Source organism: Tauraco erythrolophus, chromosome 10 (assembly GCF_009769465.1).
Source record: "Tauraco erythrolophus isolate bTauEry1 chromosome 10, bTauEry1.pri, whole genome shotgun sequence".
Taxonomy (NCBI): domain Eukaryota; kingdom Metazoa; phylum Chordata; class Aves; order Musophagiformes; family Musophagidae; genus Tauraco; species Tauraco erythrolophus.
In genome coordinates this window covers 12,045,356-12,070,936 of record NC_141474.1, presented here as the reverse complement: position 1 = coordinate 12,070,936, position 25,581 = coordinate 12,045,356, and the positions used below count along the sequence as shown (strand labels likewise).

The 25,581-nt window shown below is 39.1% G+C and overlaps 1 protein-coding gene across 1 annotated transcript in view; it reads right to left on the bottom strand.

The window, feature by feature from the left end:
- VAV3 (vav guanine nucleotide exchange factor 3) overlaps window positions 1-25,581 on the bottom strand; it is a 178,769-nt gene that overhangs the window by 122,105 nt on the left and 31,083 nt on the right. The window contains 1 exon segment of the mRNA XM_086617513.1: window positions 24,223-24,339. Coding sequence (XP_086473639.1) covers window positions 24,223-24,339 — 117 coding nt within the window.

The window sequence follows — 25,581 nt, the reverse complement described above, 5'->3', positions numbered from 1 at the left end:
AACAGTTCAAAAGACTATTTCTATATGTTTGAAAAGAAGCAAATTCTCTGAACTGCAACCACAGTTGGTACACTATGGATACGTTTTGGGTGCTCTTGACCTTGGATGTTTAAAATTAGCATACAAATGTTTTAGATGGAAATGAGTGCTTTCGTAGCCATTATTGATTGCCCTCAAATATGGTTTTAGGTACGCATCCTGGGATTTAAGTGACACGCGGTTTCTTCACTCCTACTGTTTTATTTCACTCTAATATTAAACTGATTTCTTGTCAATTTTGATACTAGCAAGAAGGATATTCAGAGGAGACTGCACAATGGGGCTTTTCTTTCTTTTTTCTGCTAAAAGCAGAGGAAGATCTTTCTCCTCCTGTCTTGAGTGAACCAGTCACTGACACACTTCTCCCTTTTCTAAACATACTTTGACCATTGACTATAAATTCAACTAGAGTGTGGCTTTGCTCAATTGTACCAAGTTACACTTGCACCATGAACTGAACGAACTCCAGTACACAATCACTGAAGATAAGAGATATTTATTAGGGGTAAACACACACACAATGTCCACTCATTCTCTGCAAGAAAAAAATTTCTCCTGCTACAGTGGGCAATGCAAAGGGAAGCAAGCCATTTTTTTGATCCAATTAGTCTCCAACTCACTTACAGTGGCTTACAAAAGCCCAAGGCTCTCTTCAAGTGTCATGCTCTAGAGATCTCTCTTCTGTACTAGAAGAGACAAGGGATTGGATCAGTCCATAGCAAAAGCATTGAACTTACCATCCTGTGTACTGTATACCTTTCTGTAGTGTTGAAGGTATAACTCACTTCCACTACCTTCCACTCTCACTTTAAAAATCATCTTTGATATAGGATATAAAAATTGCACTTGAAAAGACATCTGCAGTGGGAATGGCAATACTTCTGTTATTATTATTATATAACTTCTGTTCTAGAAACCTCTAAGAGCAAGGGCTTGGTTTTCTCACTAATCGTCTGTTCATTCAGATAAAAGATATATAACTACATTTAACCGTAGTGAAAGAACACACAAAGTGAGATTTATGTTCTGATTACATTTGCGTACCTAATTCTCCTTCAGCTAGATTCTTATACTGAAAATTACAAAATGAACGAGAGAAACTAATTTGCTAATTTTATTTGCTACTGCTTCATTATTCTCTTGCTTTGTTCCCCTTGAACATGCAGCAGCTTGCAGGTTGTATTATTTGTGTATGTATCTTTCCCCTTAGAGTATTATTCTTCCAAAATGCCACTGCTGAACTGTACAACCAAGGGAAAGCGAGATTCCTCTTTTTTTTAATGGTTGTAATATATTTGTACTTAATGGTGATAACCTGCAAAATACAACTTCTGTACTAGTCAGTGTCTAACTGACATCATATCCTCCTTTGCACTGACACCGATGCTGTCCTTACGCTGCCCATGACAAAATTAAGCCAGTCAGACATCAGAGAGCTTACCATCTAAAAGATCAGTTACAAGGCAGAAGAGACAGATGAACAAGATGCTTAAGGGTAGTACATTTAAAATTACAACTTTGACTTTTTTGAATTTTCCTTTCTATCTAAGACACACATCTATTTAGGTCAACGTTTTTTCCCAAGCCAGCCACCTATTAACATTGTAAAACACAAAAGGATTTGAATACAAGCAAAACAAATACAAAAGTATTTGAACATGAGGATAATTGCAGAAGATCAAAAACTCTTCACCTCTGTACCAGGTGTAACACCGTATTAGGCATTATGCCCATATTATTAAAAAACAAATAGTCAGATACAGATCTTGTAACAACTCTACGTCCCTGGTCTGTCCCATCCCAAGTCCTTCCCTCTCACCAGATTGTCATGGTTTGATGTGGAGGGGGGGGTGGTTCTGGTGGCAGGAGAGAGATTTTGCTCCCTGCGACCTCCCCGGTTTTGGATCCGGGTTAGGCTTAGTTCTGGCCACCGGATCAGACTGCCATCCCCCTCGGGGTTGAGCCAATAGGGCGCCTCTGCGAATTGCCCTATTTAAGTCAGGACAAGGGAACCGGAAAAGGTGCTTCGCCCAGGATCGACCAGAGAAGGGAGGAGGGCACTGCCCCCGCTCCCTGGCTCCCGGCCGGGCGGCTGCCTGCGTCGGGCCGGCGCCGCCCACGGAGAATGGCGGCAGCGGAGCCAGCTGGGGAACTCAGGGGCACCCCACTCCCAGGGTGCCCACTGGGCTGAGTTCACCTGGAGAGGACTGAGATCTGAGAGAAACAGCCGCATCGACAGCAGGTCAGTGAGGATGGAGCGGGAGGAGGTGTGCCAGAGCCGAGTTTCCCCTGCGGCTGATGGTGAGATAGCAGGCTGCCCCCCTGCAACCAGGACGGCCTCAGTGGAGCAGCGACCCACTCGCAGCCCGTGGGGAGAAGATGCCTGAGCCCGAGGATGGTCGTGTTGGGGGCACGGCAAGGCAGAAAGGCATCTGGAGTCTTCGTGACGACCCACGCCGGAGCGAGTGGCTACAGCTCCTTAAGTACCCGAGACTGTGGTATAGCCCACACCGGAGCAATCTGTGGGGAAGGATTGTTTCCAGTGGGCTGGACTCACGTTGGAGAAATTTGTGGATTTTTCCTCGTGGGTAGGGGATCCATTGGAGCAGGGGAAAAGGGTGTAAGGACTCCTTCTCCTTTAAGAAAGAAGCAGCAGTAACAGCACGGAATGAACTGACCTGCACTCCCCCAGTCCCTGCCCCCTGTGCTGCTGGGGGGAGGAGGTAGAGCCGGGAGGAAAAGGAAGGTGGGGGGGGGAAGGTGTCGGTTTTAAGATCTGGTTTTGTTTCTTTCTGTCCTCTCAAGTAATCGGTTTTTATTTCCCTTTGTCCTTCTAAAGTAATCATTAATAAACTGTTTTGCTTTGAGAAAAGCGCTGCCTGTTTTGCCCAGGACCATGGTTGGTGGGTGCTCCCTCTGTTCTTGCCTCAACCCTCAGTCCTTTTGTTTTTTTTCCCCTCTCCTCTCTACTTTATTGGAGAAGGAGAGACTGTGTGAGTTTTAGTTGCTGGATCAGCCTAAAACCACGACACAGATATAAAATAGAGATATTTCTTAGGCACTTTATGCTCTGTGACATGATGCCATCTCCAGTTAAGAAAAACCGTATTTGCTTTAACTCTTCCTGTCATTTTCGGGAGGGAGAGAGGGGCGCACGACTGTGAGGTTTCAGGTAGTCTATTTATCTTATAGGAAGAAAAATATTTAAGTACTATTTTAAAGAATGTTTTATTCTTCTGTTGTTGTATTAAGATCTGAAGTTGCACAGTAGTCGTGTGATATTAATCTAAGAACTGCAGCACCAGACCTAAACCACAGAGAGGAATCAAATTTCTTCATAATATGTCTAACAACGTTAAGTGGCTCATATGAGGCGTCCTTCAGACAAGGACTTGTTCTTCAGTTTTCACTTGTCTGGAGATTTAAAAGAAGATTTTGAGTTCTTTGAGTACATGACAGGGATCATACCATGTATTTTAGATGTAGATACTGTGATAAACAAGAGTAACCACAGAGAGATCTTAATATTACATAACTAAATGGCTAGTGATAGGTCTCTTGGGACTTCACCAGCATTACTGACTTTCTGTCAGAGAAATTCCTGTCCTCTGCCTTATGCTCTTCATTCCACTTGTTTCTGCCCTTCAGTTTGCTACTGTCTTAGCTGTGCTAATCCAACTGTTAGCATGGTCATGTCATCAATTACATCAGAGAGAGGAGGAGGGACTGATTTCTTAAAATGTTATTCTAAAGGGCAGATGAGTTCCCCTGCTTACTTCCCAGCTCAGCCATGCCAATAGCTATACTGGTATGACAAAGGGAGCAGAGCAAAGGAGAGGCAGTAACTTCTGACATTCGTATTGCCTCTTAGAGTACATAGGACAACACCTCTCTTTTACTCTATAGGGTTTATAGGCATTTCCAAATATTGTGTGGAATCGTGCTTAAAAGCATTTGTGAAAGGACACAGGACTGAACACATCCCAGATTGGTAACAGCTTATAAAACTTCATCTAAAGCCAACTTCAGTTCTCATTATTCATGACAAAAGCACCAGCAGCACATAAGAGTTCAATGAAACTCTTCACATGAATGAGTTGGGCATTTCAGTCCAATACAATGTGTCCAATGAAACAATATCCAGAGTATTACTTAGTCCCAGTACAATCAATCACAGCAGAGGCCTAACAGTGAATGAACCCAAGTTCAACTGCAGGTGAGCAGATGCACCTAGATAACAGCATGAGTAATGCTGAAAACTATTCTCTATCCTAGACTGGAATAAGCTACCAGAAGAGGCCATGCTTTATGAACAACAGGCTCCCATATTTTTTGCAGTCAAGGCACAGTCATTTTGGGGAGATAAAACTGGGAAAAAATATACTGCAATCAACCAACCTTGTATAAGCACTCTGGTTTTATCTAACATACAATATATGAAAGATAAGTCTTACATGATACCAGATGTTTTCCTAGTAGTTTGTCATAGGTATTATAGACTTATTGAAAGGTAATGTTTGTGGTAAAGAGAGTTAAATTTTCATGGGTCAACTGCCTTGGGGAAAAAAATTAATTTCAATATCTAAATCTTTCTTCGGGTCAGCAACAAAATTCATAAGCTTCACTATAAGCACAGGTTGGGAAAAAATGTTTTGAAGTTGTAGTCCAAGTCCAGCAGCAACCTAACTTGAGTTACACCTCTACCTTCTCCATTTTGGTATCAAATTTCAAATCTAAAACAGATCAGTTAAAACGTACACAAGTTGATGAATGCTAAACAAAGAGACTGAAACAGCCTCAATGTCAAAATTTCAAAGCAGCTGTCAAGCTTAGTGCTTGTAAGTTTAATCCCACGCTAACTGTAAAGTTTCTTAAAATTGTGTCCCTCGATATATCTCCCTTTTCACTTGGCAAGCACTAATTTTACTGCTCAGAGATATTTCCAAAAGCAGAAATTCCCTTGCTGCATTCATACCAAAAATAGTAGCTTCAGGGATGAGACAGCATCAAAAATAGTGAAATAAAGCAAAGCGTAACTGAGGCAGATGTGTGAATGTGATCTTCAGATAGCAGTGAAGTCAGAGTGTCTGGAGAGACGAAAGTTTTGGGATAGATAAGAGAGGTCAACAGGAGAAGGATGTGAGAAAGGAAGAAGGAAGGGTGAGGCAACAGAGGATGGGGAGAAATCTCATTCTAGGAAAGTAACATTGTCAGCTTCTGAAGAGGTTTGAGATGACAAATACATCATCTCAAAAACTAGAAAACAAGATAAGAAACTGAAACCAAACCTGAAAAGCAAATTGAATATAAAAAGAGAAAAAGAAAGTCACAGTTCCCTCAACGGTAATTTCATAGAATAGTTTAGGATGAAAGGGGCCTTAAAGATCATCTAGTTCCAACCCCCCTGCCATGGGCAGGGACACCTTCCACCAGATCAGGGTGCTCAAAGCCTCATCCAACCCAGCCTTGAACAATTCCAGGGATGGGGCAGCCACAACTCCTCTGGGCAACCTGTTCTAGTGCCTCACCGCTCTCACTGTAAAAAATTTCTTCCTTGTATCTAATCTAAATCTGCCCTCTTTCAGTTTAAAGCCATTGCCTCTTGGCCTATCACTACACACCTTTGTAGAAAGCCCCTTTCCACCTTTCTTGTGGGCCTCCTTTAGCTATCGGAAGGCTGCTATAAGATCACCCTGAAGCCTTCTCTTCTCCAGGCTGAACGGCCTCAACTCTCTCAGCCTGTCTTCACAGAAGAGGTGATTCAGCCCTTGGATCATTTTTGTGGCTTTCCTCTGGACTCGCTCCAGCAGCTTTATGTACTTCTTATGTTGGGGACCCCAGAGTTGAAGGCAGTATTCCAAGTGGGGTTTCACAAGAGCAGAGTAGAGGGGCAGAATCACCTCCTGTCCTGCTGGCCATGCTTCTTTTGATGCAGCCCAGGATACAGTTGGCTTTCTGGGCTGCCAGCACACCTTGCCAGCTCATGTTGAGCTTCTCATCAATCAACACTCCCAAGTCCTTCTCCTCAGGGCTGATTTCAAGCCATTCTCCGTCTAGCCTGTAGATGTGCTTGGGATTGCCCGACCCATGTGCAGGACCTTGCACTTGGCCTTGTTGAACTTCATGAGGTTCACACGGGCCCAAACCTCAAGCCTGTCAAAGTCCCTCTGGATGGCACCCCTTCTCTCCACTGTGTCAACCACACAGTGTTGGCAAGCTTGCTGAGAATACACTCAATCCCACTATCCATGTCACCAACAAAGATGTTGAACAGCACCAGACCCATACCAACCCCTGAGGAACACCCCTCATCACTGGTCTCTGCTCGGACATGGAGCCATTGACTGCAACTCTTTGAGCTACACACCCAGCCAATTCCTTATCAACTGAGACTTTTTTCCAAAAAGGATGCTCCTTTTTGGAAAACATAGCAAAAATATCAACATATGAATCTTCTTTCTTAGTGACATTAACACTGTTGGTTTGTTGCTGTAGCTGAGGTACCTACAGTATGCACAACACACAACAGGTTTTGTGAGGTACGTTGATCAGCTCAGTACAAGGCAGAGACATCATCATCTGTTCTGAAGTTAGATATAATTTTTTAAAAGTTTTAATTCCTGCTGTTCTAGCATAACACAACCATTAAAACTACTCTTAAACAATACTTTTTCATTATCACTGCAGACAACGGAGAACAGCTTTTAAGACATGCATTACAATAAACAACCATTTATTTTAAATTAAGAGGAAGGTCTAGTTCTCAGTCAAAATTTAGTGTTACATATGTAAGAAACACACCAGGCTACTGCAGTACAAGTTTAATTTTTCAGTGGATTTTTGATTACTGATATACCTAATTTCCCCACTGTCTGTGACATTCAGAACACGCACCACATGGCCTCTATCTTCAGAAGCCTACTATGACTTACTAACATCCAACAGAGCAGGCAAGGAAAAAGGGCTTCTGACAGCATTCACTGCCTTGCTAGTTCAAGGCTCCTCTGGCCATGAGAAGCTTCACAGCAAGAGGATTTTCCCTTAAGGATTTAGTCTGCCAAGTGAACTAATGTGGATCAATTTAAAGCCATCAAGGTCTGTAGCACTCTGTCAGAGGGACCCCTCTTCTACCAGCCTAGCAGCTTTGATACAATGGTACCAAGTCACAACACTTTTTTTGAGAGCACTGGCCTTGCTTTTAACATTTTCACTAACATTATGAAACAAATGAGTAGCTGAATTCCCCTGCATACTCAGAGCTCTGCACTTGCAAGCATGCAAGGAAATGCAAGTTACTTTGATAGCGTACCTGCACGAATGACTAATTTCACTGTGTCTGAGCAAATTGTTTTCAATGTGCACACCAACAGCAGAACAATCTAATGTTAGTAAGTTTAGTTAAGTAGCTTCACCTACTAGCTACTATCTAGCAATGAGTATGTTTTTCATTATATTAGGAGACTGAACAAGTTTTTAAAATAATCTCATGACTTAGCAGAGAAAGTAGCTCAACTTCTATGTGAGTTTGTTATTTTTACTTGGCAAAAGCAATACTTTCTCTCAAACGCTTGTGAAAACAGCTGCCTCTAAACCAGCACCTGGATTCATCGTCACTACTTATTTCTGGGAAATCTCTTGGAAAATAACAACATTTTTTATTTTCTTTCTCAACGGAGTCACGCAAAGAAGCATCTTTCAAGTCTCCCAGAAAAATATATCTAAGGAGAAAAAAACTTATGCTTACTAACTCCTACTCACTCTCCTAAATAAGACACATCTTTTCTCTTAGCCATTAACCAGGAACTTCCAGACTACATTCCCAGTTGGCTTACTTCCATATATTCCATCTACTTCAAAGGTAGGAGTTGATGACCTGTCTTTTACCATAAAACTGTGTCTACAGTATTAGGCACAGGTGCACAAATTAAAAAAACAACAATGCATCAGCATCCAAATTAGCTTCTACTCAAGCAAGCAAATACCATTCTCTTAAGCTCTTTATTTGTCCCCCTTGAAGTAAGCAGAGAACAGCAACTAGGCCCTGAACAGTAACACACAAAATTGATGAGACTCTCCTGCACACCTCCTGCCTCCCAGCACTACCCAGACACTCACCAGTGGGCAAAACAGCAGCGAGAGCAGCACAGAATGGCAGTCCTTGCTGGTGGCAACTGCCACAACAGAACACACATCAGCAGCACAAGTGAAAAAAAGCCAGGGTCTTCCTTCCATCATAACTTGAGGGTCTGAACAGCCAAGCTGTGGCCTTCTCCATGCAAAGGGAGAATTTCAAGTAATTCAAGTCACTGAAATGGCTTTGCTAGCCTGACTTCACACCAAAGTTGTACACTCACAAAAGTTGGCGCATCATTAACAACGTCTCAGCTGGTGCCCCCTCTCGCCAATATGCCTTTTTACTTTACATGCCTCAGACAACTCAGCCCACCAGCACTACATGGAGTCTCTGCTTCTGCAAATACACACACAAGCAGAAACGCACCATAAAAGCATGAACGTACCATAGAGCACACCACGCTTCCCTGCCTTGCACTGCGCGTGCTCTCTGTTCAGCCCAGAGGCGTGCATTGGCAGAAGACTCTCTTACCATTTCTGCGTAGCATTTCCTCTGGAAAGACCTTGATCAGCTTCTGGAGTTCATAATCCAGGCTTTTAAAAAGTGCCACCACTCAGGTACTTTTTATTGCCTTACTTTCTATGACACAGGTCTTGTTTTCTGTATTCAAACACCAGTAGTAGTTTTCATGGTCATGTTTGTGAGTACTAATTTGATTAGAAATAGAAAGCTAAATCCTCCTCTCAGATTCAGTGTTCTCTAATTCAGTTTTAAATAAGGAATCAGTTACTGCATCTTGGAATTTGATAAATAAACTCTGAAAAACTCAGGAAAAGTAAACCTGGTATAAGTCCAAATTTCTGATCTCTTCAGAGATCACAGTAGTTCATATATGCATGCATTGATCAACATCTGTTATAGACATCTGTATATGAATGACCTCTCCTCAACACCCCTCTACTGCATACCAAACTAACTATTTTTTAATGTCAACTTTTTAAAAAATTGACAGGAAAACATGGTTCAAAGACAAATCTACAGCTCAGAGTTAAAACATCCTTTTGAGTCACTCCAAATAAACTAACACATTTTATGGCTTGCAAATTTTAAGATTTTTAAATAATTTTATTGAACAATTTGTGTCAAAATTATAAATTCCTTCTTTGCAGCTTCATTTCTAGAGTTTTGGGGGTTTCTTCAGTTTAGACAGAGGAAATAAAACTTTATCAGAACATCAGCACTAAGAATTCTTTTTCCTTTCCAGAAGTTTGCTAGTGCTAGACAAGACCAAAGACTGTCTCACTGTGCTATTCGACATATAAAAATATGCTCTGAATCAGATGCAAGAGGAAGCAAACAAAACCACACTTGAAAATTTCTTCTTTACGTGACCAAAACAAGAGAAGACACCCTAATATTCAAGTTCTAACAAATGCATAAGAGGAAAAGAAGCTGAATTGCAGGACTTCCAATAAAGTTCTAGTTCTCCTCTTGAAAGTGGCGAGTACTTATCTGGTAGGCAGAAAAAAAATGACGCTATATTTAAATAAGCACAGGCATAACAGGACCAGTCTCCTGCCCAAAACCAAGAGAAAATGAAACTGCAGAAACAAACCTGAAATGCAAAAGGCTCAAGAAGCACTGTAGGGAGGGAAACGTACACCAGATTGCCAAGTAAAGTGGTGAGTCGCAAAGGATGAAGGCAGCAAAGGAGGCAAAGCAGTGACGAAAAGCAAATCGTAACTAACAAGGGAAAACGAGTTTAAACATTATGTGATGAGAGCATAATTAAGTAGAAAAGGTCATACAAATTATGTTCTTTAGGTGTAAGGCCAGAGCAAGCAAGAACACAGGCCAGCACAAAAAGCCAAGCATGGAGGAAGGAAACTGGCAGCTCTGCAGTCCAGAGCCTGCAGCGAGTGGTCAGAGCAGTCTGCTCTCTCTGCTCTCCCACTTCAGCACCTTCCTGTATCACATCCCTCCTCTCACTTCCTTTGCACTTTAATACACCCAATAAAATATCATCTATATAACTTTAAAACCAACTAATTTTCAGAAATACTAGTGAAGCTATAAGCAAGAAAGTATGAAAACATTTATCCCAAATATGTCCCGTACTTCTGAACCAGTACCATGAGGGAGACGCGCATTGCTACTTGGTATGATTATTGCTTTGTTAACGTGAAGTCCGTAAGCAGCACCTTTTCCTAGTGCTTAGGCAACTAGTCAAGGCACAGGTGGACAACTCACTTCCACATGGAAACAGACATAAGGAAACATAAAACCTCCACAATTTGAATAGAAATGTTCTCATGCACTCCCATTTAGCTCTGCATCCAGCATCAGCATGCTTTGCACTGCTGAACCAACGGTTAATCTAATTAATAAATCTGGCCTTTGTATGTGCTAACATCCGTCTGGTCGTGGCTCCTACGGATTCTAAATTTATGCCACCCACAGATGGGTGGCAAATCTCCATCAAAAAAAAATGTAAATGCGAATTACTCCGTAAAAGTTCAAAATCAAAATGTGTGTTATGCCTAAGTTCCTGATATTTGAACTCACCAAGTTTTGGACTATATTATCTAACGCTTGCTAGATACAGGAAAATTACTTTGTCTTTCTTATGTTCTGGAAAAAAATAATTCATACGCCATTTTGTTTACTTTTATATGGAAAACTTCTGTAGAAAGTGAGACAATATTGAGCTTTTTATTAATCTAAAAGTCAGATGCCCGGTCTATAATCCACTTTTTCAATCACAAACCACATGCTAAAGCATGTTAGTAATATTAACTTAAATAAAAAACATTTATCCTAATCTACAGCAACCTTGTATTAATTTGGCCAGGAAAAACCTGTTTGCTTTCTAATTAAGGTACAATCATGCTTTAAATAGACATTTTTTGCCACAAAATATGCAACTAAGAAAAACCATTTCTAACATTTCTAATCAGGTGGTTTAAGAACGTTCATTAACTTTACTGAGCTAATACTTCAAGACTCATAACGAAGCTTGTTTCCAACACCCAGATTGTTTCCCACAGATCACAGAATCATAGAATGGTTTGGGCTGCAAGGGGCCTTAAAGATCATCTAGTTCCAACCCCTCTGCCATGGGCAAGGAAACCTTCCACTAGATCAGGGTGCTCAAAGCCTCATCAATCTGGCCTTGAACACTTCCAGGGATGGAGCATCCACAACTTCTCTGGGCAACCTGTTCCAGTGTTTCACCACCCTCACTGTAAAAAATTTCTTCCGTTTATCTAATCTAAATCTGCCCTCTTCCAGTTTAAAGCTGTTACCCCTTGGCCTATCACTGTACACTCTTGTAGAAAGTCCCTCTCCACCTTTCTTGTAGGCCCCCTTTAGGTACTGGAAGGCTCCTAGAAGGTCTCTCTGCAGCCTTCTCTTCTCCAGGCTAAGCAGTTCCAACTCTCTCAGCCTGTCTTCACAGGAGAGGTGCTTCAGCCCCTGGATCATCTTTATGGCCCTCATCTGGACTCGCTCCAACATCTCCATGTCCTTCTTATGTTGGGGACCCCAGAGCTGAAGGCAGTACTCCAGGTGGGGTTTCATGAGCACAGAGTAGAGGGGCAGAATAGAATCACCTCCTTCAACCTGCTTACCATGCTTCTCCGGATGCAGTCCAGGATATAGTTGGCTTTCTGGGCTGCAAGCACACACTGCCAGCTCACATTGAGCTTCTCGCCAATGAACAGCCCCAAGTCCTTCTTCTCAGGGCTGCTCTCAATCCATTCTCCGCCCAGCCTGTACTTGTGCTTGGGATTGCCCTGACCCACGTGCAGGACCTTGCACTTGGCCTTGTTGAACTTCCTGAGGTTCGCTCAGGCCCATCTCTGTAGCACGTCAAGGTCCCTCTGGATAGCATCCCTTCCCTCCAGCGCGTCAGCTACACCACACAGCTTGGTGTCATCAGCAAACTTGCTGAGGGTGCACTCAATCCCACTGTCCATGTCACCAAAGACGTTAAACATTAAACAGTTCCAGACCCAATACCAACACCTGATGAACACCACTCGTCACTGATCTCCACTTAGACATCGAGCCATTAACCACAGCTCTTTGAATGCGACCATCCAGCCAATTCCTTATCCACTAAGTGGTCCATCTGTCAAATCCATGTCTCTCCAATTTAGAGACAAGGATGTCATGCAGGACAGTGTCAAATGCCTTAGACAAGTCCAGGTAGATGATGTCAGATCACACAGACTGAGTACCCTATGCAATGGATGGACACAGACAGATCGCCTAATCTTTCTTTTTAGCTAACTCAAAAACTCTAAGGGACATGCTCCCCCTCCTCAAATCAGAACACAGCAAAACTCAGTCTCAAAATAAACCCAGAACTATGTCACCCAATAATATTTAGTATACCAGAATAAGCTGTAAAAGAGTGCCATATACACAAGTGCTTGAATTTCAAAACATGTATATATATTGTACTTACTTCAAATATTTGGTCAGTGGTAACCAAAAGACAAGATAAAAATCATAAGTAACCACAACAGCCAAGTAAATATCTTAAATGTGAAAGAAAGCGATCTCTCAAGAGAAATAGACACAGCTATTCCTGTCCAGCTATTTGTTTCAAACAGCTACAAAATTTCCTATTCATTACCTATCCAAGCTAGGAAAGTGTAAGTGCTTAAAAGAAAACTCACAGGTTAAAAAAAAAAAAGAAATAAATTTTATCTCACTCCTTTTTCCACTGCTTTTGAAGGCAAGAATATATTGTATGGGATCATTACACCACATGCAAACTACAACCGCTTATCGGAACTTTGATAGACGCAGTATTTACACAAGAAGTAGAGCCAACTGTTTGGACAGTGGGTGCCACAAACTTGGCATTATTTCCTTTCCTAATGCCATGCTTTACTTTACAAATCTTCGTGGGTCACTCTGTGAGGTGCTGGGTGATGTCACCTCCTAGACATATCCCCAAAGCCCAGAAGCAACTCCCAAGGTATAGTCAGGTACATCAGCCAAGGGGCATACAGCTACTGCTATGCCTCATACCACTCAGGAAGATTATTCTCTTTTTACCTAGCACCACAGGAGGAAAAAGCTACATAATGTACTACTGAGTCACTGTGAAATCAGCAGCATCTCTGCTTGAGTCTTTAAAGGGCACTGTGAGGTTTGGACAACAGCTTACCCCAGTGAAGGCTGAATGGGAAATTGTGGACAACTACTCACCCCATCAGAGACCTACGTTCAACTTTTTGCTCTACTCCCCTGCAAAGCAGAGGCAGTAAATCCTCCCTCAAGTCACATACATGCTTTGGTAAAAAATGGATTATATAGTGCACTGAATTACTCAGCTACTATCAATTAGCCACTGCAGGAAACATACATCATGTGCTTGCACAATGTCACTGATGTATTTTTGCTCAAATCAATTCTCCTTTAAAAACACTTTAAACCTTTCGGCATCTCAAAGTTGATTTGGGGGGAACTAAATAATTAGCCCTCAACTGGTTTTCTTAAGTAATTCTGCCAACATCCCTTACATGTTCAAGAAACAAAATGGTTTTCAGTTGAAGATATATTCAGACCTATACGCAATTCTATTCAAATTGGAAATATTATCTCATTAAGGTTAAAATTTGCATATAAAATATGCTTCGAATATCATCTTCCAAAAATTAAAATACTATACTTTTGTCAGCTTCCTCAGCATCACACTGCATTGTGCGGCAAACCTATGTTGCTACTTCATATCAAAGGCTCTTTACAAGCAGGTCTTGGGATCTATGCTGGCATATTACAGTTTTAAACCATAATTAGGTGAAATCTAAGAACTTATTTACTTGTGGAAGTTAGCAGTAGCTGAAGCATCATTTAATTTCACTTTCGCTAATCATTTGACAATACTTCTAATTTCTTCTGTAATACTACTTTCTGCTTGGCAACTGTCATTATTTACAACTGTTTTTAAACAGGTTCCCAAGTTCATCAGTTAATACATTCATCATAAAATTTTACACTGAATGATTTAATTATTGAATAGTTATTTTGGAAATGAAATCCTCAGATTTCAACCACCGACATTTCACCTTCGAAATCTCATGAAGAAAGCCTTGAAAATGCAAGCAATCTGTTTAGGGCTTTTCCAAACAAATCTCATCTTACGCTTCACAGTTAAAAACATTTAAGATCCAAAACTTAAGATCCAGCGTTTCTGCTGTAGCATGTTTTGAGCGAAAGAAAAAGTCATCTCCCTAAATGCACTTAGTGTTTGCACAGAAAGATGTGTAAATTTTCCCAGCAAGGTAGTTGTTAGAATCTCAATGGCCTACAAATTATACAAGCTTTTCAAATTTATAGATAACTGTTGGAATATACTTTTCTGACTTATTTTTCCATTACCTATTTTAAGTATCCGTCCTTTTCAAAGGCATGCAGTAGCTATGCATGTGACATTTATTCATAACACAACTACTATGTCAGAATGAAAAACAGCAGAACATAATTCTTTATTAGCAAACACATCTCTAGCCCTATCACCAACACGGTAAGTAAAAACACTAACACATTTTGTAAACATTTCTCATTAACTCGTACCTACTTCCTTTTTATGAAATACTCATTGTTTCCTGCTGCAAGCCATTCACAGCAGGTTTCACTTTCTATTGAAATCAGACAGAAAAAGGAGTGAATGAAATTGCAACCAATGTAACTACCAGAGCACTCTTCAGGCTAAACAAACCCTGAATTTTTAATACTTACAAGTAGACAAGTAACAACTACTGTCTTTGAAAATACATTGTTATTATTATTTGAGACTTTTCACCCAGGTACACTTATGCTTCACACAGAACTACCAACTGTAAATGGCTGGCAGGCTGTCTCCCCCTTCCCTGCACAAAGAGAGGGACTCTACAGACTGAGCAGCAAACAAATCACAGTTCAGCTTTCCACCAACACACTAACATCTCCCAGGTTTGGTCCCATCATTTCTTGCAGAATGCTTACACTTGCTTGACTAACTCTTCACAGGAAATCCCAACAATGCTTAAGAGATGGTTTAAGCCACCATCTCCCCAGCTTGCAACTTGTGCCTCTTGGGTAGAGTTCAAGAGTGGTCGAAACCCTCTGGTGGACGTTTAGCAGAGACATCCTTCAATGATGTTTTAAACTCATGGGGGGAGGGACGGGAAGGCAGTGTTCTAGAAGACATCTTTCAGTAAAAGAGAAGTTCAGCTATTTCAAATCATTCCAAGGAAAAAACAGGAAGAAAAAAGCCAAATTTAGTAATTAATGCTTTCTCTAGTTTTTTTTTTTTATATTAAAACGGAGCAAAGAGTGTCACCAACTTTATTGTTTTAAAACAACGCATAGATAATATCAAGTCAATCGAATTGCTGTTATTATCATTAACGCATACAACAAAAAGGCATCTGGTAAGCAACATCGGGACTGATAACGATTTCAAGTTGCTCATTTCTTGATATCCTTTTTGGGTTTTTTGTGCTTCTTTACCTCATAATCTTTGATTTTTATCAAGATGCAGTCACCTTAGATTCAAAGTGAGCTGCAGGAAATAATAAGAAAAGAAGATAATAGTGCAAAAATGAGTTCTAGGTAATTCATAGTGTTGCCTGTGTCAGTCTCTTGCTGAGACAAAAGGCCAGAAATAGAGGAACGATGCTAAACAGTAGGAAGAACACAGTTTACCAGTATTATAAGCTAAGTTTGTTGTAACCAAAACTCCAAGGATGCACCAGCAAGAAACTGAATGCTTTCTTATGTAGATCCTATACAAAATTACTTCCCATTTTAAACAGAGTGCCTAGTTCAGTATTACTTTTGAATAAGCATCCCACTGTATCTTGAACATGACCTCATATAGCTTGAGAGAGATCTTATTTTTTAAAATCAAAGATCTCAGATTCTCTTCTATAGTATTTATTAAAATCTCAATTAGAACTGAAATATATCAAATAGGTTGATTCAGCTAGATTCAAACCTAGAAAATATACATCAGAATAAAAAGAGGTAGAGATGAGTAAAACCAGGAAGGAGTATAAAGGCCCAAACATAAGTAGTGATAAACCACATATTAAGGAGCTGAATGAATACTTTCACAGCAAACACAGCATCAAACAAATCATCAAGATACATTCCTTAAATCCAAAGGAATGTAGTGGTGTACCTATTTTGCAACAAAAATAGTAGACCACTTTTTGCTTGCTAATTAAGTACGCTAAAGTACATCAACACTGAAGCACCTTGTACAGCCTGCTGTCCCCTATTACCTAAAAATCTGGAGATATTGTACTATTTCAATACAGCAGACTATCACACAGGCTGTCCTTGACCTGCTTATATTTAAGCATGAGAACCAAAGCTGCTCTGTCACTTCATCTCTTACTATCATTTAATAGTGGCTTACTTCTTCAGACACAAGAGTAGCCAAGTGTTCAAAACAACCCACTCAGCCCTGTAAAAAGACTGTACTTGAATCCACGTGCCTTAACGAAACATTAGATTTGAATATGACTGTTCCAAGCAGACAGAAAGCACAGTAAAAACACTCATGAAATTGTCTTCCTAGAAATGTTACTATAAACAAAGAGGAGACAAAGCAGAGCCTGAACATAACTTGTACAAGTCTTTTCTCATGATCTAAAAAAGGATGTGCAGTCAACCGTATCAGAATGTACCATTACGGAAAACGAGTATATAAATGAAGAACGCAGATTTAGGTCTGGAATGGAGAGCACCTTAAAAACATACGCTCTCATAAAACAAGCTCTGAACTCAATCCGAAGTCTAGTCTGACACTGCCATAAGGTGAAATTAATTAAAATAGGAAAACATCCAGGTAGTTTGAGTAGCAATAAGTGTTAAAGGTAAAGCATTAATTGTTGCCACAGATGTTATGTAACTTTGCTATAAGCCTTGAAGTTCACACCTCTATGGATCGGATCAAGTCTTCCCTACCTGTGGGAAGGCTGTGGGAAATTAGGAAAGCAGAACCAATGACCACACTGGGTCTACCTAATTCCTGGCTAGCAAAATAAAAGGCTGATGTGCAACGGATGGTCCTCCCCAGAGCTGTGACCACACAGTGACACCAAGTTCTCTTTCTTTCCTTCATTGCTCCTAAAATATAAAATGGAATTAACAGGAACAAAACAGGGGGGGCGGAATACCCACACCACACACCAAGCAATCTCCTTCATTACACAGTGGTGGTGTTTTTCACTCAGAATATAATACCTATTATAAGCAGTCATGAGGAATACCAACAGAAAGCAAACGTCCCTCAGCTCAAAAAAGGCAGAGGATCATTGAGTAAAAATCGTAAATCCTTTAGCTCTACAACTGCTCCCTACTTTAATCTCTGCCTTGAGTATTTAATTTGCACCATTGATGACAAAAATAGAAGTGCATTGGTCCAAAAAAATCAACTTCTCTTTCCCTCCCTCTTTCATCTAGTCACTATACTAAAAAAACTGTCAGATTGAGAAAAAGTAAACAAAAAACCCCATTTCCTACCCTTCTTAGAGGGTGAATAATGTCACTATCACAGAAAAAAAATACACACAAAACTCTTCAAAGTTCATATGGACTTCATCTGCAGTCATTCATTGATTGCCTTCTGGTTTTATTTACAGTTTATACTTGGGGTGCTTTGAGACTAATATTTATAAATTCAGGAAGTTTTGGGTTTAGTTGTTGGTTTCACCATCAACTTTTGGTTACTGAAATGCTTGTATTGCAAGTACTGCAGGGAATTAATTCCCTGTTTGAAAATGAGGTTTAAAAACATTTCTATGAACAAACACATGAGAAGACAGAAGTCTTAAGCCCTTTTAAACCTATTCAAGCTCCAACTGTCTTCTTCCTCCAAAACTTCTTCCACCTCAAAGAGAAATGCATGCTCCTAGAATTCAATGCAGTGAGTTCAGTGTCTGCAGGATACGTTAATCAGATACACCTAACGTATGGACAAGAAACAGAGAAACTCAGTTTTATTCTCTCATATTAGCAGTTTCTCATTAATCTCAACTTTCCAAACCTTGTCACATTTGCTGAAAAACTGAACAGAAGCCTATACTATACAAGGACTCAGTCTTCTGACGCTTCCAAAACATTCCAAGCACTACCCTGCATTAGAATTTTTCATTAATGATCAAACACTTGTATTATGTTCAACACTTTGTGATGTGGTCAAAAAAAACCCAAAAATTACCATTATCATTTTCATCAACTGGAAGCAAACATTATAATTGTAAAAGTTATGACAAACCTGTAAGAAATTCATGAAGACTCATTTGCAAAGACCAGTGAGGTGACAGTCCACTAGTATTCTGTCACAAGAACATTCAAGACCATAATTCTGAAATACTCAGGCCTAAATATATAAACTCACGTAGAAGCTATAAGCTCATGCTAATGGTTTTAGATTTATTGAAGTTATATGCCTAGCAATTTACACAGTCTTTGGTGATGATTGCTGCAACAAATTACTACAGATAAGTACACTAAATTTATGTAGTGTTTGTAATAGCTTCCACTGTCACATCATGGCAATCTATTTCTATAAATTTTCAAGGACTTTCAAAAAGGTGGGTGACGAGCTATACCATTATTCATCCCATTCGTTCACCCACCTCATCACTTTGCCCAAAACCACGATTTATGTTCTTTGGGGCTGGAAGTTTTTTTTGTTTGGTGGGGTTTCTTTTGTTTTGGTGCAGTGGTGTTTGTTTCGGTTTTTGTTTTTTTTGTTTGTTTGTTTTGTTTTGGGGTTTTTGTTTTGGTTTTTGGGGTTTTTTTTCAAGATTTCAGGGAGGCTTTTGGGGAGGCTACCACGCACTTGACCTTTACGTAACTCTACGCAAACAGAAACAATATCTCTAACAAATAAGGTCTTCCATACATGCCAAGCATTTCAGCAGTTTCACAAATAGGCTAGCATTTTCTTGTTTATTTTGTCCAAAGCATTTCCACAAAGAAGGAAGCTGAAAACTGTCAGTATCTTCTGCTTCTTCATTCTCCCACATTCACAAGTACACCTTGGAGCTTCAAGTTCTAAGTGTCATTCATCCCAAAACAGTCCATCTCATTGAAACATTTGAAAATATTAAAATGCTATTCATAAAAGCAATTGCACAGTTAGTTTCTTAAGCAAGCTAAGCTTTTTTTAATTCTACCACTAGAAAAGCTCAGAGAATGAAGGTACAGAGCTGGTTTTAATGTCAGTCTTGTTTTTACCAGTTTGTTTCTCTCTCTCCATTTTAATACGTTTACAAAAATATGCCATAATGTCCTGGCATGTTCCCAAATGTTCTGCAGTTTTAATATGACTTTATTAGTGAAAATGCTCGTATTTTGCTCTATTACCTCACTCATTAAATTCACCAAATAAAACAAACAACTGTGGTTCATCTCAACTGCTTCAGTTTTATTGAAGATCTCAAACATTTTTCCTCTTCTCTCTTCCTGGAAAGGTATACAACTTATTATAACAACTGTTGCTCTTTGTTGTGTTGATTTTGGTGTGTGTATCGGGCAGATGTGCATGAGATCTTCCTGGAATCTGTTAAACCTGAGGGAATACTAACACACTAGGATCCTCAGCTTCAGCATGACTTTCTGCTGCATCATAGCCCGGATTTCCTTTGCACTAAGAGTGACTAAAACGGTCACAAACTACATGACCTTAGTATACATACTCAATATTTTCACAGCAGTTGCTTGTTTTTACATGAACTAGCCTTTTAGGTGTCACTGGAGAGTTAGCTACACCAGACATTATGTTATATGCTTTTAAACAGTTAGGTACTTGTTTGATTGGTAGAAGTGGATATTTGATCCCCCTGACTTTTTTTTGAAATCATGATTGATTATGTGTTATTTCTAGACATCTATTGCAGGACCCGTACTAGAGCGGTCTATGACTATGTTTGTATTAGATCAGCTATGTCATAAAAGCCACCTGTGCTCAGTTATCCATTGCTTAGAAAATTTAAAAGCAGAGTACACAAAGTTCTTCTTCTGGCAATATTTGGATACCATTTTCCCCCATAGGACTTCAAATATAGCTCTCTGAGGCCAGGGACTGTCTATTGACATCAATGGGCACTAAAACTAATCCTCAGATTCCCATTTCTGCAAAACATTAGTTGTAAACTTCCTTCAGAGAATAGGGATAGCAACAATTTGTTGCAGCATACAAAACAGCAAAGACTGCTGTTCAAGGAGTGCACGGGGCTTACAGAGCTGAAAGAACAAGTATCAACTTTATTTGTTGATTCTGGCATGCAGGTAGAAAGGAAGAACCCGACAACGCTGCGCTAGTGAAAAATGACTCTCCAACATGGAATTCATAATGAAAACATTGTCTGGCACCCCACGCGCGTGGGAGGGCATTTCATGCTCTGTCAGGAACTTAATGCAGCAACAACAAAATGTACTAATAGAAAGGTGAGTGAGTGGGAATAAGTGAATACTTTAGAACTCAAGGAAAAACATGTTTTATGTAGTTTTACAAAGCATGATTTAAGAACCTTTCTATTTCTGTGTAACATAGCCCCTCTTTTTTTCAAGCACAGTCAGTCTGCAAACAAGAAAATCTATGCTATTATACTTGAAACAGACGAAAACCCTCATCTTGTAACAACTGATGTCCATATTCATCCAGAATGTACATATTAAAAATACACTCATGGGGTTACCTGCTTTCCTGTTTCTTTACTTATTCTCTATCTACATGTTTTTACTTCAGCTTCACCGCTGATTTCTAACCACACTGCATACACCCTTCTTTTTCTCTAATCACCAGAGATCAAAGAGCCTCTGCAAGGCAGAACACAAAGTTCAAGTCAAATTTTCATCATTATGTCAAAGCATCTGAAAACTCCTCATTTACCCCTAGCTATTAAATGCAAGTTTCACCATTACAAACATTTTGTAACCAATATTTCACAAGGCTGTTAAAATCCTTATTGCACATAGGCAGCATACAGCTGGTACTTCTACCATGCACAGGGTTTTGCTGCCATTTTCTTTTAGAAGTTGAACAACATCAACATATTTCAAAAAAAATGACAGTTTCCATCACCAGCTCTCTCATCTGATTATTCTCTTCAATCTTATTTCCTTGAAGGCACATTGTTCATTCACAGTTGACACATTTCTCCTGTTCCCTTCACTAGTAGCATGCTTAAACAGTCATTGAAATCTGTCACATTAAGCAGAATATTCCATTTTAAGACAACAAAGTCAATCATTTCTTTATAAATTCAATTAAAGCATTTAAAAGTACTGGACAGAAAAGGCTTAAGGAGTGAGTCACCTCAGCTACAGTTTATTTACATCTCACCTCTAACAAGTACTTGCCAACTTGTGACACCTTAAGACAGCTTCTGGTACATTCAAATGTGTTAGAAGCTGTAGATATTGCACACACTCATTCCATCACCTATTTAGTCAACAGTCTGGAAAAGAGACTGTTTCTAAACCATATTATCCTTTTTGATTGTGCTTGTAATCATTTTAAAATCATTCATATTTTTTACACACTTAGGGAGAGCAGTTCAAAGAATTCTTATAGAAACAGCAGAATGACTTGGTTGCAGTAGCACGAAAAATCTGTGGCACTGTTCTTTTGACATTTTGCAGACATATAACTTCAAGAAGGCTGGAGATTCAGGACTATTTGGAGTAGTTATTCATAGGAAAAAAATAATGAAGGGGAAGTTAAGAAGCAAAGAACAACTTGAAATAGGTAAGTTTTCTTATTCTCACTGCTGCTACTAGCAACCAGAATTTCTAAAGTAATAGGTTCATTATCAGATACGCAATTGAAATCCCATGCCACTTAACAGATAGTCTCAGCTAACTGTGCAAACAATACACTTAAAACCACATAAATAACCGGCATAAGGCTAGCTATACATTTTAATACAGTTGTAATTTCCCTCTCCACTTTCCTAACAGCCTTAAGTTCACCAACTGCTTTAAGAAACTGACTACACGCTCATTTGCGGAGACTAGTAAAATATGCAGCTCAGCCTATCTAAATACAGTCTACTGCAACCTCCACTTACGTGTGGCAAGCTTCCACACAAGCACACAATGGAAAAAGCTGAACAGCAGAGCCATTATGCACCGAAAAGCATGCCCAACATAGCTATTGCAAGAATTGCACAGGCTTGTTCAATTTAGCATCTCCATCTCTGCACAAGCAGCTGTTACCGCGCACACAGTTAGCCTCATTAAAGGCTCCCACACACCAGTGTCTCAAATTTGTCACTGCATTTTTACCTGGTAGCTTTCCAAGAAAGGTGACAAAGGCCACTAAAGAGGCCAAGACTAGAGAAACCACTGCTTGTAAGCACTATTGCCATTGCCAGAACTGAAATGCCAGTACCAGGAACAGTTAAGTCTAGTTATGCTATACCGTGGTAATAAACACAGTAAAAAAAATATGCATGTCTTCTGCATCAAATTTTACTCTAGGAAGACAAATAAAATACTAAATATCATGGATGGAAGACAGTTTTTGGTTTTTTAAACCAGTTATTCTACTCACATAAAATTTTATTCTAAAATAAATCCTGTTAAAATGACACTTAAAAATAGTGCCAGAAACACATTTGTTGGGTTAAAGTCAATCTTAATTCAGAACTTGTGTACTGGGTATTCAATGATGCAGCAATAATAATTTGAACTGAAAAATACTTCTTCAAAACTAGACTGTTTTTAAAAAAACAGCTGGTTATGTTTACATGACAAAATGTGAAACTCAGCAATTAAATAGAACATACAATAGTAAAAAATTTCTGTGGATTAGGCACAGGAATCAAATATTTGAAGCAAGCATTAAGATATTTGACTTATTAAATACTTTAAAATAAGACATTGCTAGCACATATAAACAAAAAAGAGCAACAAAAGCAACTAACTCCTCTGCTACTTGTACAATCAAAACAAAAACAAATCTCATTTTTAATAAGCAATACACTAAATTTGTAAAAAAGATCACATTTTAACAAAAGCTTTGTCTAAAATACTATTTATGAGGGCAAAAGATGTTCAGCATAACTAAAGAAGGAGTGGAATTACCAGGTTTATCTAATTTTGCACTCAAAGGACTTAAAGCTAGAGGAAAGATTCAGAAAAATAATTAGATATTTTGGTTAACAGTAATCACTGAACCATTTCAAACAGTCATATTGCAGCCCTGATTCACGCTTGCACTCCTACATCATCTTTACCTCTATGCCTACTTATAAAAAGAGCAGTGCATAAAAATTACTTAGTGAAAGTATGATCTCTTAAAAAAAGGAATAATGCTTGAAATATACTAAATTTGAATAAATATTTTTGGTACTACTTCAGGTAATTTTTAGGCCCTTTTTTGTGAAAATAAGGTAATGATACCCTATGACTCAAAAGCAGAAACTGAAGTTGAACTGTATGTATGCTGGCAATGACAGAACAAACAGATAGGTAGGAGGTTGTGAACAACAGACTGGAAAAAGCTTTTACATATAGAATAACTAATCACAGGCTTACAGAATATACTTCAGGTTGTGTAACTTAAAACAGTCACATTAACCCACCATAGCTGTATCTCAGCTTTACAGAAGGTTAGAAAAAACAAGATTTTAACACTGTCAAAAAAAAATTAAAAGGGCAGATACATGGGTGCATTTTAAGCACCTGAGACTGAAGAAACATGCTCTGTACCATGTGGTCTTACAACGTACAGGCCCAGGGTTTCTGATTCCACGTTATTTATATCAAAAGTGATTTCGCCAGACAGCACTCACCATCTTCACACATTTCATTTGCCTTTAACTCAGCATCTTTCAATCTGTTTAAGTTTACCTATGCTTTTCACACCTTCAGAACTTTCCTACTAGAGATTTTTCTCCGCCCTTTATTAGCCCCTTCAATGTAGATCTAATTCTTCTGCTTTCTTAATTCTTCCCTGCTGTTTTTTTACTAATGAATACTCATGCATGAGTCACAACTTCTACATCTTATCTACCATGAAAGTCTTCTGTACTCAAGCAGCAGAACACAGGTGTCACTCAGGATATAATTAAAAGGATCCTTACCTTTCCAAAATCTCTCACATCAAACAAATCGAATGCTTCAAAAAGTTCACTTTTCTTCATCCCAAATATTTCACAACATGCCGAAAGAAAAGTCCTTATATTCTTCAAGCAAAGAAACTAGGGGAAAGAAAACAAAACCACTAAGCGTCAAGTGTGTAATTTAGCAACTTGTGTGCTCACTTTGGTCACAAATACATTACAAAATTCACTGATACAATTATTTGTAAGTCAACACGTCCACTACACTGTGATCTTCCACTGATTCTAATTCAGCCATAAAAGCTCCCTTGAGATTCAAAAGCATTAACCAAATTCTGAGTAGACACTTCATGAACAGAAGCTATTTTCTCTATTTATGTAAATAAAGAGAAGTTAAAATATACTACTAGATACAAATTAGTCTAAATATAGACTTTATAAACTTATTTTCAGTTGTCTACAGATAGCATAGAATAAAAATAAAACTAGTAAAGTTATATTAATAGATGTATATATCAGGAATAACTTTGTCATAAAGTGTCTTCATCTGTTATGATAAAAGTCAAGTTTGAATGTTTAATGAACACACTTGCACTGTTTTAACACACTAAAAGACATTATGAACACATATTCTCCATCTGGAACACAGGTGCAGATGAAGTTTGCAAATGAGAAGTCATTTACAATTTCTTTAGTGGAGATTTAAATATCAAGCCACCTTGATTTCTGTACTGAATCAAAGGCTATTTCCCTTTAAGGTATCCACACGCATCAATGACCATCTGAGTCTGGAAAAGAATAAAGTTTCTGCCACAATGGTGTCCTTATAAGGCTTTTAATACATTTTTCTGCAGACTACTTTTTGAAAGATCTTACCAGTACGAAACAGTAACTATCAATAGCATTGCAGTAACTAAAGAGGGGTAGCTAAAAAGTGCAATATCCATTCCTGACAATGATTAGCACCATAAGGAGCTAGTACCTTATGAGGACATTAGCTCCATAAAGATACTGTTGCAGAGTCTTATGATCCACTATGCAGTACAGTTCAAAAGCAAATACAATATTTATAAACAACAGTATTTTGAATACCCCAGCACTGTGCTCTGAATACGTATTTTAAAAGTGCTGACACAGCAACTCAATATTAAAACTGAGTTACTAGAGTTCATGTTAGAGTGGATTCATAAGAACAAAGATCATTTACGTTCGGATGGATTATAGAACTGCTACATGTTCCAACTCAATGTTGTTTACACAAGCAGTATTTTTGATACTAACGTAGACTGTCAACAGCCATACCTTTCCTGAGTGCAAAGTAATAAATACCCAAAACTGCTCACTCTGATGAAACATGTCACTGCTTTACCTTTAGCATGA